Consider the following 14,870-nt stretch of genomic DNA (forward strand, 5'->3'; position numbering starts at 1 on the left):
TTGCTGGTGAGCAGCTCAGACTAGTTGAGGACTGAGGGTTTTTACAAAGGTGGAGACAACTTGTATTGGTCTATCTCACCATCCTCACTGTAAGCTCCCCCACAGTGATAGGCGCTCTGCGCTGGGTGAGTGCCATGTGCACAATGCCGTTTGAAGGGTGGCTTGGAGTGAATGTTGATAGAACATGCACACCAGGTGTGATATGGGGGACAGTTTTGGTTTAGGGGAGCTGGAACAGTTCTCCAGAAGGACAAAATCTTCAACTCTAGTGTTAAAAATGACCCACGAGGATGTTGCATAGTTCAGTTAGTAACAACCAAGAATGGGGTCAGTCGTTTTGGAGGTCTCTGGGGCATAACAAAAAAGATCCCTAGTATACATCTGTAAGATATTTAATGCTGACTCTTAAAGATTCTGGACCCCTGAAAAGGATGATTCTCTATTTCCAGGGAAATGGTAGCAGGTTCCCAGCTATTGCCATTTTTAGCTGTCCTAAGTCCAGAGCCTCTTCAGAGTGGGAGGATTATCTTCCCAGTTAGCCCCTGCAGTTTCGAGAGTGTGCCCACATATTGCTTAATTCATTGGTCCTGGATGAGAGAAAGGTGCCGCCCTTCCTAGCCTTTTCCTTTTCCTAGAGGGAGCACAGGGTTGACCTTTCGGTCCCTCTTGCCCCACCTATGCCACCACCTCCCCAGGGTCAGACCCCGACAGAACAGCCACCCAGATCACTGGGCTCCACCGGCATTCTGCGAGGCAGTTAGGCGCTGGGCGCGCGCCCTTCCCCAAATGTCACTGTGCAGAGACTTTGCCCAGCCTCTCATCTCCACAGAGACCTGCACACTTCAGCAGACACTGAAGTTGTGCACCTTGCAGCAAAGCCACTCAATGACTGCTGGGACACTCGCCTTTTCTGGGCTCAGTGCGCTAACCGGTTTCCAAGACTTGCCAGATCCTAAAACCATTTGAGATGCCTATTAACATGCAAACTACCAGACTCCTTTCTCTAAGGAGTCAGTCAATAGGTCCAGGGAGGGGCATGGGATTCTCTATTTTAACAAGTAGATTAGATGATTAGGCAGGGTTGACAAAGGAATTGACCCAAAGTCAGGAGAGTTGGGACTCTTGGGTATTATTACTAGTAGTCCAGGACCTGTATTAGAGCTTTTCTCCAGCAAGGCTCTCCTGAGGTGTTGCTAATGTTTCCCTGGAGTGGGGCCCCAAGTGTTTGTCCCTTGAGCACAGATTACCCCAATAACTTGCCCCACTGTGGGCTACAGGAGAAAGGATAGAAGCCCCAGGGAAGGCATTCCTACTTTGGGGACTGCCTCCCCTACCCCCTTCTTAAAAATGTTTGTATTGATTTTTTAGAGAAAGAGAAAGATAGAAACATCGATGGGCTGCCTCCTGCATGCCCCCTACTGGGGGTTGAGACCAAAACAGGGCATGTGCCCTGACCAGGAATCAAACCTGGATCTCTGAATCTATGAGACTGATGCTCAATGCACTGAGCCACACCGGCTGGCTGAGCTCACCTACCCCCTTAAATCCTGGCCAGGCCATCCCAGCTCTGCAAAGCTGACCACTGTCTTTGATCTCTACCTGGGAGTCTGAAATAACATTCTTCTAGCACCCATCTGTGATCCTTCCCAGCAGGGTAGGCCATATCTAAGCTTGCCAAGAAGACCAATTGCTGGTCACCTCACAATACCCCTGCACAGATTGTTAGATGTCCAGAGTTCCAACAGAGGAGCCAATGGGTTAAAAATATACTTGGACCCTGGCCAGTTTGGTTCAGCAGCTAGAGCGTCAGCCTGAGGACCAATGAGTCGCAGGTTCAATTCCAATCAAGGGCACGTACCTCGGTTGTGATTCACCCCCGGCCCAGGTGGGGGTCGGGCATGGTTGGGGTCATATGGGAGGCAGCCACTTGATATGTCCCTTTCACGTCTATGTTTCTCTTTCTCTTCCTCCCACTCTATCTGAACAAAGATGGAAAAATGTCCTCGGGTGAGGATACACACACACACACACACACACACACACACACACTCAGGCAGGCTGACCTGAAAGCTGACTTGTACAGTGATCTGATAAGGTGAAAACTGGTACATATCTGATCTGCCACAGTGCCAATTAACAGAGCTGGCTTTCAGAATAACCTTTTAACCAGTACCTCCAAACATTCCTGATGCTGCCTTCAAGGCTTGTCCATTCCAATCGTCAGCCCCTGTGGTTAAACTGGATACTGGGGACCAGTGCTCCCCAGACTTGACTGATCATAACACCAGAGATCCCTCCATAGTACTGGGGCTGTCTGTTCCATGAATCTATGAACCCCTCCCTGCCTTTTTCAACTTTCTGACATATTTCTTTACTAATGCCAGGACACCTCAATGTTGCTAATCAAAGAAATGCAAATTTAAACCACATTGAATGGCAGCAGGAAGGACCAGAAGGTGAGTGTGTGAGAGAGTGAACAAGTGTCTGAGAGTGTTAGTAGACGTGACAGTGGACGACCAAACCCCAGCAGTGCAGAGACGTGGAGCAGAAGGTTCCTGTGCTGTGGACAGGAGCAGCCAGCTACCGCGGAAAGTGGCCCTTCAGGGTGCTTCTCCCTGCCCCACAGGGAGGTCCCACCATTTTGGAAGATCCCGGGTCTTCACAGGGAAGAGGCAGTGGGAGTGGCTAGGGCCCAGCAACATGAGCCCACCAGGGTAACTGGCACCATCGGACCAGTGGACACTCTGTGTCAACACAGAGCAGTGCACAGTAGTGGAGCTCCCAAGGTGCTGGTCACAGAAGCCGTAGACAGCCCGGAGCCCAGCACCATCCCCCATCGTAGCAGCCCGATCAGAGTCGAGATATACCCCAAGCAACAAAAGCTGGGGAGGAGACATCCATCCCCAGGCAAACAGAAGCACAGACCACCAGCTGAGACGCATGCCCAAAAACTGCAGCAAAAGCTGAGCAGGAGTTGAGCCCCACTGGGCAACAGCACTCCCCAGGCACCAGCTGCGGGACCTGGGGCTCCACAGAGGCCTGTGGGGTCCAGTAGCTCACAAGAGCAGTGGGAAGCCAGAGCCCGAGAGACTGGTGCGATCCAGCTGCCCGCCCGCAGGAACTGCAGGGTGCGGGGGCACCAGAGAGGTCTGTGTGACACAGCAGGGACTGTGTGATCCAGTTACCTAGGGGACGTACGGGGTGCTAATGCACCAGAGAGGCCTGTGCCACCCAACAGTTACCGGAGGGAACTGTGGGGTGCTGAAGCACCAGAGAGGCCTGAGCAACCCAGCAGGGACTGTGCCATCCAGATACACGTGGGACCTGTGGGGTGTTGAAGCACTGGAAAGGCCTGTGCGACGCAGCAGCCCATAACATAGGCACAGAGCTGGGTCCCCAAAGGGACTGTGCAATCCAGTTACCAAGGGTCCTGCAGGGTACTAGGGCACCAGGAAGGCCTGTGCGACCCAGCTGCGCACAAGACAGGCATAGAGAATGTGAAAAACGGAAGCGGAGTGAATAGAAGCTACCTACGCAGATGATCTCCCAGGACCAAATGGGAATTACAACTTACATAAAGATGAATCCTCGGAAAATCAATAGAAAAGCAGCAGGATAGGACCAAATAAAAAGGGACACTGGTAGAATTTGTGGAGGCGCGAGGGAGTGGTGGGCTGGGAGCCCACTGACAGCAGCAGTCCTAGCTGTTAGCAGCGCCCTTGGGGAATAAAGACCAAGCCCGCTCCATAGTGCAGAGAGCCAGAACAGAGCTCTAAAACAGCCACAGCCACTTACCTGGAGGCTATGTCAGAGGGAGGGCAGACTTGGAGGAACTCTGTGGGGACACCCAGGATTTGGAGGGCACTCAGAGTTTTAGCTGAGATGCGGCCACAAAGGATAGTGGTCAGTGTGCTCCTTCCCAGAGCCGTGGGGAAAAGCAGCTCCCCCCCCCCCCTCAGAGATTCAGCCTTTCCCGGCTGAGGCAAAGAAATAAAAATTGAGGCTCATTAACAACCCGCATATATCCCACCCTCTGGAAATCCTCTTAGGCAGAATACCAGGGCTACATTCCAAGGCACTGAATAACTGAGACTACTAGCCACCAGGAAAAAGCTAGAGGATAACTGAACTTTTCCTGGGCTTGCAAATCTACCCAAGGAAAGGAAGACTTGACAGTGGTGTTTAATGTGGACCCACCAGGCTCATCTGAACCCAGTAGAGGAAGCCACAAACAGGAGAACACCAACACCAAAGGGAAAATTTGGCAGGCTCCAAAACCCACTGAGATAGCCAAAATGGTGAAACAAAGAAACAAATCCCAAATAAAAGAACAAGAGAACTCTATCGAAGATGCAATCAATGAAATACAGCTAAGCAAATTATCAGAGGTGGAGTTCAGAGCCATGATCTTAAGGAAGCTCAACAGCATGAGTAAGGACATCAGCACCATGAGTAAAGATATAGAAACATTGAAAATCAACCAAGTGGAAATGAAAAATGACATAGCAGAAATTAAGAACACATTGGAAGGACTAACCAGCAGAGTAGAGGAAGCTGAGGACCGGATCAGTGAATTAGAAGATAGGGTAGAAAAAAATCAACCAATCAGAAAACCAAAAGGAAAAAACAATTAAAAATACAGGAAGACAGCTTAAGAGAACTGTGGGACAACTGGAAACGTAATAACATTCGCATCACAGGAGTCCCCGAAGAAGAAGAAAATGGGCAAGAGTTAGAGAATATATTTGAAGAAATAGTGACAGAAAACTTTCCTAACTTGGTAAAGAAAGAAGGCGTTCAAGTTCAAGAAGCACAGAGAGCCCCAAGTAAGAAGAACCCAAACAGGCCCACACCAAGACACATAGTAATTAAAATGCCAAAAATTAAAGACAAAGAGAGAATCCTACAGGCAGCAAGAGATAAGCAACAGGTTACCTACAAAGGAAACCCCATAAGGCTCTCAGCTGACTTCTCAACAGAAACACTACAGGCCATAGGGAGTGGCATGAAGTAATCAAGGTCATGAAAAACAAGGACCTGAATCCAAGACTACTCTACCCAGCAAGGCTATCATTCCAAACAGAGGGTCAAATAAAGAGCTTTCCAGACAAAAAAAAAAAAAGGCTAATATATTCCAAAAGGGAATATATTAACACCAAACCAGCTCTGCAAGATATGCTAAAAGGACTGCTGTAATTGGAATAAGAAATAGGAAGAAAACTAGAACCACACTAAAGAAAAATCACAATAAATAAGTACATATCAATTATCACCTTAAATGTGAATAGTTTGAATGCTCTGATAAAAAGACACAGAGTAGCTGACTGGGTAAGAAAGCACGACTCACATATATGTTGTTTACAAGAAACCCACCTCACAACAAAGACTCACATAGGTTGAAAGTGAAGGGATGGGAAAAAGTCTTTCAAGCAAAAGAAAGCTGGGGCAGCAATACTCATATCTGATAAAGTAGATTTCAAAATAAAGGCCATAACTGGAGACAAAGAAGGCCACTACATAATATTGAAAGGATCTATCCAATAGGCAAATATAACCTTGGTAAAATATATGCCCCCAATTTAGGAGCACCAACATATATTAAAAACCTTTTGGAGGACTTCAAAGGAGAAATCGACAGCAATACAATCATAGCAGGGGACTTCAATACCCAGCTGATAAGAATGGATAGATCCTCTAGACAAAAACTTAACAAGAAAACACAGACTCTACATGAAGTGCTGGATCAAATGGATTTAATAGATATCTACAGAGAACTGTACCCCAAAACTGCAGGATTCTCATTCTTCTCAAGTGCACATGGGATATTCTCAAAGATAGACCACGTGTTAGGGCAGATACTAAGTCTTCCACAAGTTCAAAAAGACTAAAATCATATCAGGCATCTTCTCAGATCCCAAAGCCATGCAACTAGAAATCAATTGCACAAGAACATGCAAAAACATTTGAAAATATGGAGGCTAAATAGCATTTTATTGAACAATGAATGGGTTACTATGGAGATCAAGGAAGAAATTTAAAAATTCCTGAAAACAAATGAAAATGAACACACAACAACAGAATATCTATATGATGCAGCAAAAGCAGTTCTGAGAGAGAAGTTCATAGCACTACAGGCCTACCTCAAGAAACAAGAAATATTTCTAATAGACTAACCTCAGAAAGAACTATAAAGCAAACAAAAAGAAAACCCAGAGCAAGTAGAAGGAAGGAAATAGTAAGGATCAGAGCAGAAATAAATGACATGGAGGCTAAAAAAACAATTCAAAAGATCAATGAAACAAACAGCTAGTTCTTTCAAAAGATAAACAAGATTGATGGACCCTTAGCAAGACTCACCGAGAAACAAAGAGAGAACCCGAATACACAAAATCAGAAGTGAAAGAGGAGAAATACTAACTGACACCACAGACATACAAAGGATTGTTAACAGATATTATGAACAATTATACAGCAACAAATTAAACAACCTAAGCAAAATGGACAAATTTCTAGAAACACACACTCTCCAAAAACTGAACCAGAAAGAGATAGAAAACTTGAACAGACAAATAACAACAAAAGAAACTGAAGATGTAACCAAGATTCTCCCAGCAAACAAAAGCCCAGGCCCAGACGGCTTAATGGGGGAATTTTACCGAATATTCAAACATGAACTAATACCCATTCTCCTCAAACTATTTCAAAAAATTCAAGAAGGAAGACTTCCAAACTCGTTTTATGAGGCCAGCATAATTCTAATTCCAAAATGAGAAAAAGACACTACAAAGAATCTACAGACCAATATCCCTAATGAACATAGATGCCAAAATCCTGAACAAAATAGTAGCAAATAGAATCTAGCAATACATCAAAAAAATTATTTACCATGACCAAGTGGGATTCATCCCAGGGATGTAATGCTGGTACAACATTTGCAAGTCAATAACCGTGATACACCACATAAACAAAAGGAAAGGTAAAATCATATGATCATATCAATAGACGCTTAAGAAGCATTCGACAAAACCCAGCACCCATTTCTGATAAAAACACTCAGCAATCTGGGAATAAAGGGATCATATCTCAACATAATAAAGGACCTATATGAAAGACCTACAGCCAACATCATACTCAATGGGCAAAAATTAAAAGCATTTCCCTTAAGAACAGGAATAAGACAAAGATGCCCTCTTTCACCACTCTTATTTAAATAGTACTGGAAGTGTTAGCCACAGCAATCAGACAGGAAGAAAAAAATAAAAGGGATCCAAATGGGAAAGGATGAAGTGAAACTGTCATTATTTGCAGATGACATGATACTATACGTAGAAAACCCCAAAGACTCCATCAAAAATTTACTAGACTTAATAAATGAATCTGGCAAAGTAGCAGGATACAAAATTAACGTGAAGAAATTGATGACATTCTTATACACTGATGACGAACTCACAGAAAGAGAAACTAAAAAAACAACCCCATTTACCATCGCGGCAAAAAAATTAAGATACCGAGGAATAAACTTAACCAAAGAAATAAAGGACCTATTCACAGAAAACTACAGGTCATTGAAAAATGAAATAGAGGAAGATATAAAAAAGTGGAAGCATATACCTTGTTCATGGATTGGAAGAATTAACATCATTAAAATGTCCATACTATCTAAAGCAATCTATAGATTCAGTGCAATCCCCATCAAAATACCAATGACATACTTCACAAAACTAGAACAAATACTTCATATGGAACCAACAAAGACCTCGAATAGCCACAGCAATCTTGAAAAAGAACACAGTAGGAGGGATCACATTACCAGATTTCAGGTTATACTACACAGACACTGTAATCAAAACAACCTGGTACTGGCACAAGAACAGGCAATATAGACCAGTGGAACAGAACAGAGAACCCAGAAATGGACCCAAGGCAATATGCTCAATTAATATTTGACAAAGGTGGCAAGAGCACACAGTGGAGTAAAGACATCCTCTTTAGTAAATGGTGCTGGGAAAATTGGACAGCTACATGCAAAAAAATGAAACTAGACCATCAACTTACACCCTACACATGAATAAACTTAAAATGGATAAAAGACTTAAATGTGACTGTTGAATCCATAAAAATCCTAGAAGAAACACTAGGCAACAAAATTTCAGACATCATATGCAGCAGAATTTTCATTGATACATCACCTAAAGCAACAGAAACAAAGGAAAAAATGAACACATGGGACTACATCAAACTCAAAAGCTTCTGCTCGGCAAAAGAAACAACCACCAAAATGGAAAGGCAACCCACTGTATGGGAGAGCATAATTGCCAATGATATATCAGATAAGGGTTTAATTTTCAATATATATAAAGTGCTCCTACAACTCAACAACAGGAAAACAAAGAATGTAATTAAAAAATGGGCAGACGAACTAAATGGACACCTCTCCAAACAGGATATAGAAATGGCTAAGAGACATATGAAGAAATGCTCAACATCACTAATCATCAGAGAGATGCAAATTAAAACAACAATGAGGTATCACCTAACACCTGTCAGAATGGCTGCCATGAACAAATCATCAAACAACAAGTGTTGGTGAGGGTGTGGAGAAAAGGGGACTCTAGTACACTACTGGTGGGAATGCAGACTGGTGCAGCCACTATGGAAAACAAGTGTTACCTCAAAAAATTAAATATTGAAGTGCCATTTGACCCAGTGATCCTACTTCTAAGAATATATCCTAAGAAGCCTGAAACACCAAGCAGAAAGAATATATGTACCCCCATGTTCGTAGCAGCAGTATTTACAATAGCTAAGATGTGGAAACAGCCCAGATGTCCATCAGTAGACGAATGGATAAAAAAAGTGTGGTACATATACACAATGGAGTACTATGCAGCTATAAGAAAGAAAGATCTCTTATCCTTTGAGATGACATGGAGACACCTGGAAAGTATTATCCTAAGCGAAACAAGCCAAACAGCGAAAGACAAGTATTATATGATCTCACTTATTTGTGGAATATAATGACCATAACAGTCTGAGGAATGGCATAGTCCCAGAGACATGGAAGTGAGGTACAGACTGACAATCCCCAGAAGAGGGGCTGGTGGGGGAGAGATAAACCACAGAGCTTATATGTATGTATGCATGAACAATGGACACGGACAACAAAGCGGGGGACTAGGCGGGGAGAGGGGGGTGGAATCAATCAGTGGGGGAAAAGGAGAAACATGTGTAACAAAAACAAATAAATTAACAGTAATTAAAAAAAAACAACACATTGAGATATTACCTCATCCCTGTCAGAATAGCTATGATTAATAAATCAATAAACAATTGCCTAGCCATTATGGCTCAGTGGTTGAACGTTGACCCATGCACCAGGAGATTGCTGGTTCGATTCCCAGTAAGGGCATATGCCCAGGTTGTGGACACAATCCCCAATGGGGGACAAGCAGAAGTCGGCCAATCGATGTTCTCTCTCATGGATGTTTCTCTCTCTCTCTCTCTCTCTCCTTTCCTCTCTTTCTAAATATCAGTAAAGAAAAAAACAAAAACAAAAACCAACAAGCAACGAGTGTTGGTGAGGATGTGGAGAAAAGGGAACCCTCATGCACTGTTTGGAATGCAGATCGGTGCGGCCACTGTGGAAAACAGTATGGTGTTTCCTCAAAAAACTAAAAATAGAACTGCCTTATGAAGCGAACCAGCAATTCCACTTCTGGAAATAAATCTGAAGAAACCCAAAACACTAATTCAAAAGAATTATGCACCCTTATGTTCATTACAGCATTATTTACAATAGCCAATATAGGAAAGCAGCCCAAGTGCCCTTTAGTAAATGAATGGATAATAAAAAGCTGTGGTATATTTACGTAACGGATTACCACTTGGACATAAAATAGAAGGAAATCTTACCTTCTGTGACAGCATACATGGCTCTGGAAATTATTATACTAAGTGAATAAGCCAGTCAGAGACAGACAAATACCACATGATTTCACTTACATGTAGAATATAATGAACAAAATAACTAACAAAATAGACACAGACTCATAGATTCAGAATAGGAACTGACAGCTGTCAGGTGATGGGGGAAGGGAAGTTAGGTGAAAAAAGTGAAGGGATTAAGCAAGCAAACAAACAAAAAACAGATAAAGACAACAGTATGGTGACTGCCAGAAGGAAAGGGGTTGGGGTGGAGGTAGGAGAGTAAAGGGAAGACAGGAGACTTGACTTTGGATGGTGAACACACGATGCAATACACAGATGATTATAGAGTTGTACATTTGAAACCTGTATAGTTTATTAACCAGTGTCACTCCAATAAAGGTAAAAAAAAAAACAAAAAACCTCTGAAATGATAATTATAGTAATGCTTGTATTAGTCAAGCATTCCAAAATCTCAAAACACCCCCGTATTGTTTAATGTATTTGCATACTTTTCATGAGGGTAGCTAATTATGAATTTCATAACAAGGATAATACAAAAAAAATATCAACTTTGGTAGTTTCTAAACCTCTCATCATTAAATGTAATGTTTTGTTTTTTTTTTCTTTTAGAGAGGAAGGGAGAAACATCATAGGCTGCCTCCTGCAAGCCCCTTGCTAGGGATTGAATCAGGACTTCTCAGTTCATAGGACAGCGCTCAACCCACTGAACCACACCGGCCGGGCTCATCATTAAATCTTTTAATGTTAAATAAGTTAATAGCCAAAAAAAAGGGGGTGGGGGCTATTCCCTGTTAGTATAACAAACTCAGTCCTGGACTCCTCATAGCTTGTTCGAGTAAACTGAGATGAAGGTAAGCACAGCAGTATTGCTTTTCATATCCACACTGTGAGAGAGTGAGTTTGGATTAAATTAAGCAGTGCTATTGAAATGAATTTGTATTAGTACAACAAATTCATCCCCAGACATTCTTTTCAATGTCTGTTAGAGCAAACTGAGATGAATGTAAACACAGTAACACACATTCATCTCTTTTTTTTTTTAATCCTCTTTGGCAGATATTTTTCCATTTTTTTGTTCAGATAGAGAGGGAGGGTGAGAGAGGGAGAGAAGGAGAGAAAAACATCAATGTGAAACAGACATAGTGACTGGTTGCCTCCTGCCCCGACCAGGGCTGGGGATGAACTGCAACCAAGGTATGTGCCCTTGACCAGAATCGAACCCATGACTCATTGGTCTATGGGCCAATGCTCTAACTGCTGAGCCAAATTGGCCAGGGCTCAATTCACATTCTTGCTGAGAGGCAGAACAAATTCAAATGAACCGAAAGAGTAATACTGAAGAGAATCCTTACTGCTTGGTGAAACAAATGGACTTGTTTCCCTCAAAAGCACGTTTATGGTGAATCTTAGCAATATGGACAAAGATACTGTATTAGTGCCGACTTCAGTCTTGGCCATTGCTTCTCACTGTAGATAAACCAAATTTAGATGAACATAGTGTGTATGTGTACAATTTAGGTATACATGATAAAATCAAGGTCAGCCAGACATTGGGCTGATGGGATATTAAGACTGATTAGTCCCAGGTTTGGAGAGTAAGGTTATCAAAGTAGGGTTCAATGTTAACTTCAAACTCAGGAATATGATTAGGGTCAGTTTTAATGTCATTTCAAGAGGACCATAATTATAGGATGACTGTCAGTAACAAGATGAGGGTGACAATAAGAGTCAAGGTCAGTTTAAGATTTAGATTAAAACTAGGGTGAACTATTACTGGGATCAGGGCCACTTATAAGGTTACATTCATGCTTATTTCAATATAAAGCAGGTTAATGTTAGTATGATCATCAGTTTTAGGATGGTGGTCGAGATCAGTAGTCAAGTTCGATTTCCATGTCATGTTCAAGATTAGGACCAGAGGAACAGATCAGAGAGGAAAAGTAAGCCTGGTTTGTAGAGATAAGCATCGCACAGGGTCCATAAACCATGGCCCAGTCATTGGGCTCGAAGTTGGAAAGGACTCTGCTTTTCTAGAAGTCAAACAGAACACCAATCAGGCCTAGTTCAGGGAGTGGGATCAGAGATTTAAGCCACACATCCCCTAGCCATACGGAATTGTAGTTGTGAGTTAATAAGAATGCTATTGTTGTTATTGTTAATCCTCACCTAAGGACACTTTTCCATTGATTTTTAGATAAGAGTGCAAGGGATGGGGGAAGAGAGAAACATCAATGTGAGAGACACATGGATTAGTTCCCTCCGACAGGACCTTGACTGGGTCTGGGGATCGAACCAGCAACCCAGTCACATGCCCTTGACTAGGAATCAAACCCGAGACTTTTCGATTCTTGGGCCAATGCTCTAACGGCTGAGCCAAACCGGCCAGACAAGAATGCTATTTTTAATGCATGAAGTATGAGTCAAGAGTAGGTACAAGAAAAGAAACCAACTGAGGAGCCTGAGAGGTGGAAGTGTAGCAAAGTAGAATCTAAGAGCTATGTCAACAGGGCACTTCTGCAAAATCTACACCCACTTACTGAAATGCTACTATTTTTAAAACTGGTTCTAGGTGGCATTTATTCAGCTGCAGTTGGTGGCTTATATATGCTGGAATACAGGGCCCCTGCTGTCACATCTTTCCCTCTTGTGAAAAACAGAAATCCAGAATTATGTAACATCTAAATACCAGCAACTACACCAATTAACAAACACAACGGGTAAGTTACACTTATAGGCTGTGCATGTTTGTGGCTGCTCCTCTAAAGGGACAGTATGTTTTCCATTCAGGCCTCTACCCCAATACTATGATTAAAAAGACAAAAACCTCTTGGCTGGTGTGGCTCAGTGGTTGAACATCGACCCATGCACCAAGAGGTTGCCAGTTCGATTCCTGGTCAAAGCACAAGCCCAGGTTGTGGGCCCCATCCCCAGTGGGCGGCATGCAGGAGGCAGCCAATCGATGTTCTCTCTCATCAATGTTTCTGTCTCTCTCTCTTCCTCTCTAAAATCCATAAAGAGAAAAGAAAAAAAAAGACAAAAACCAAAAACAAACTAGGGACAGGTACTATAGGACTAGATATGAGTAGGCCTTTCTGTCTCAAAGTACCACATGTGTCCAGTTATGGAGAGCTCTTTTGCTTAATAAAGCGTTGGATATGATTAGCTAACAAAGTGTCCACTGAGCCAATGGTCTGGAAGAAGGACAAAAGACAGGGCAAAGGCAGATGATCTTTGCTCTTGTTACATTTTATTGGCATCACGTTCATCTCTTTACAGAAAAACTCGGCCCACACCCTAGAATGTAGACCTTTGGAAAAAAGGAAGTGCTTCATTAAGCAAGCTACAATGCAGGGGCAGATTCTAGGGAAGGTGCAAAACTGCCAGGGTTCCATACCAAAGAAACTGGTTAATTAATAATAGGCAATACTGGGGAGTCAGTGGGGAAAAGGAGAAAAAGGTTTGCTAATCTAAGGATAACACAACCCTGAAAGGAGTGCCTTCTAGAACAAAGGTAAAAATCACTAGGACAGATCTGTTAGGATTTTCCTTTTCCTCTTATAAGTAAAGTGTTGATCTAATGGGAACTTTCAAAGTGTGAAACGGGGGGGGGGAGGAATAAAGGAGAATTTAAAAAAATTATTATTTATGCACTGCACACATCACTGTATTATGCAAATCAACCTTTTGGGAAATTTAGATACAGAAGGAAACTAGACAGTTTTCCCCCTGGAGAGATGAAAAGCTTTTTGGCTCTTAAGTCTTTGATAAAAGGTGTACATAATTCTTGTGCCTACTGTACAGAATACTGCCTCTAGCTGGATTTCTGAATTCTGAGTTGCTAACACTCTGCAATCCAGACAGGGTTCAACCCTCCATCTGACACGCCTGCATTACAGGACTTAAACACATAATCCAAGAATTTCTTACACTAATTTATACATTTTTAATTGGTTGCATATATTAACATGTACTATAAGATTCTTTTCTAAGAAGCATTACATAATAAATGGATACTGTAAAAAGATCTGATTAGTTAAAAGTAACAAGCATTAACAGATACATACAAAACTCAGCCTGATCAGACTGGGTGTGAGCCTGTAATGAAGCATGGGGCACCAGCCTTCCCAAGTGATAGCCTTCACAAGAGGGGTTGGGGATGGGGTAAAAAGATCAAAAGATCATTAAAAAAAAAAATCAGGTAACTAATTAGACACAGATTAACTGTAAACAGTTCTCTCCCTGGTGGACAAAAAGAATAAGCTTCTGATGTCAACTGTACACCAGAATAATTTCTACAGTTGGCCCATCCTGCTGCCACATGAGGACTGATGTAGTGGGTGGGCAGACCCTAATGGAGCCATCACAGGCCTGGGCTGCTGGAGTCTGCCTGCTTGTATGTGTATTGTGTGGAGGAGTGAGTGTGTTTGTGGGGTTTCTTTTGGCAGCTGGATATGAGAGATCATTTTATGGTTTGTTTGAAATAGGAGAAGGGGGGTTTTGTGTTGGAAGGCCTACGTGTGTTCTTGGTTTGTGAAGGGCTCTGTGCTCTGCTCTCACTGCTCGTTCAGCAACTGCAGCTTTCTGCCGAGGCTTTGGCCCGGTCATTCTTGTCCAGTTTGATGGGTTCAGGAAATTCATTGTACAGCTCCACCTCTGTTTCCTGGGCAAGGAGAGAGACAGAAAGATTTGTTACTCAGGGCACTGGGGAATTCCTGTGGCATACTTCCACCTAGGCAAAGTGGGTAGGGAGCGGGAACAGACCTAGCAATGAAGGGAGGGCTCTGGAAGAAGGTACTCAACACTTAAAGGCTGAGCAAGAGGAATAAAGGTTTTGTGATAATTCCAGGACAATGTGAAAAGAGAAATTCAGCAGGAAAAGCAGCAATTGACACTGAGCAGTCAGGACAGAAGCTGTCTCATGT

The 14,870-nt window shown here is 42.8% G+C and overlaps 1 protein-coding gene and 1 long non-coding RNA gene across 7 annotated transcripts in view; one reads left to right on the forward strand and one right to left on the reverse strand.

The window, feature by feature from the left end:
* Positions 1–14,870, forward strand: part of LOC118618124 — a 29,578-nt gene that overhangs the window by 9,251 nt on the left and 5,457 nt on the right. The window lies entirely within an intron of this gene.
* Positions 13,174–14,870, reverse strand: part of RAB7A (RAB7A, member RAS oncogene family) — a 90,178-nt gene continuing 88,481 nt past the window's right edge. For all 6 annotated transcript variants that reach the window (XM_036244041.1, XM_036244044.1, XM_036244043.1 and 3 more), the window contains one exon: positions 13,174–14,608. In XM_036244041.1, coding sequence (XP_036099934.1) covers positions 14,513–14,608 — 96 coding nt within the window. In that variant the 3' untranslated portion in view covers positions 13,174–14,512. The remainder of the gene's footprint in view (positions 14,609–14,870) is intronic.

Source organism: Molossus molossus, unplaced genomic scaffold (assembly GCF_014108415.1).
Source record: "Molossus molossus isolate mMolMol1 unplaced genomic scaffold, mMolMol1.p scaffold_m16_p_6, whole genome shotgun sequence".
NCBI classification, from domain to species: Eukaryota; Metazoa; Chordata; class Mammalia; order Chiroptera; family Molossidae; genus Molossus; species Molossus molossus.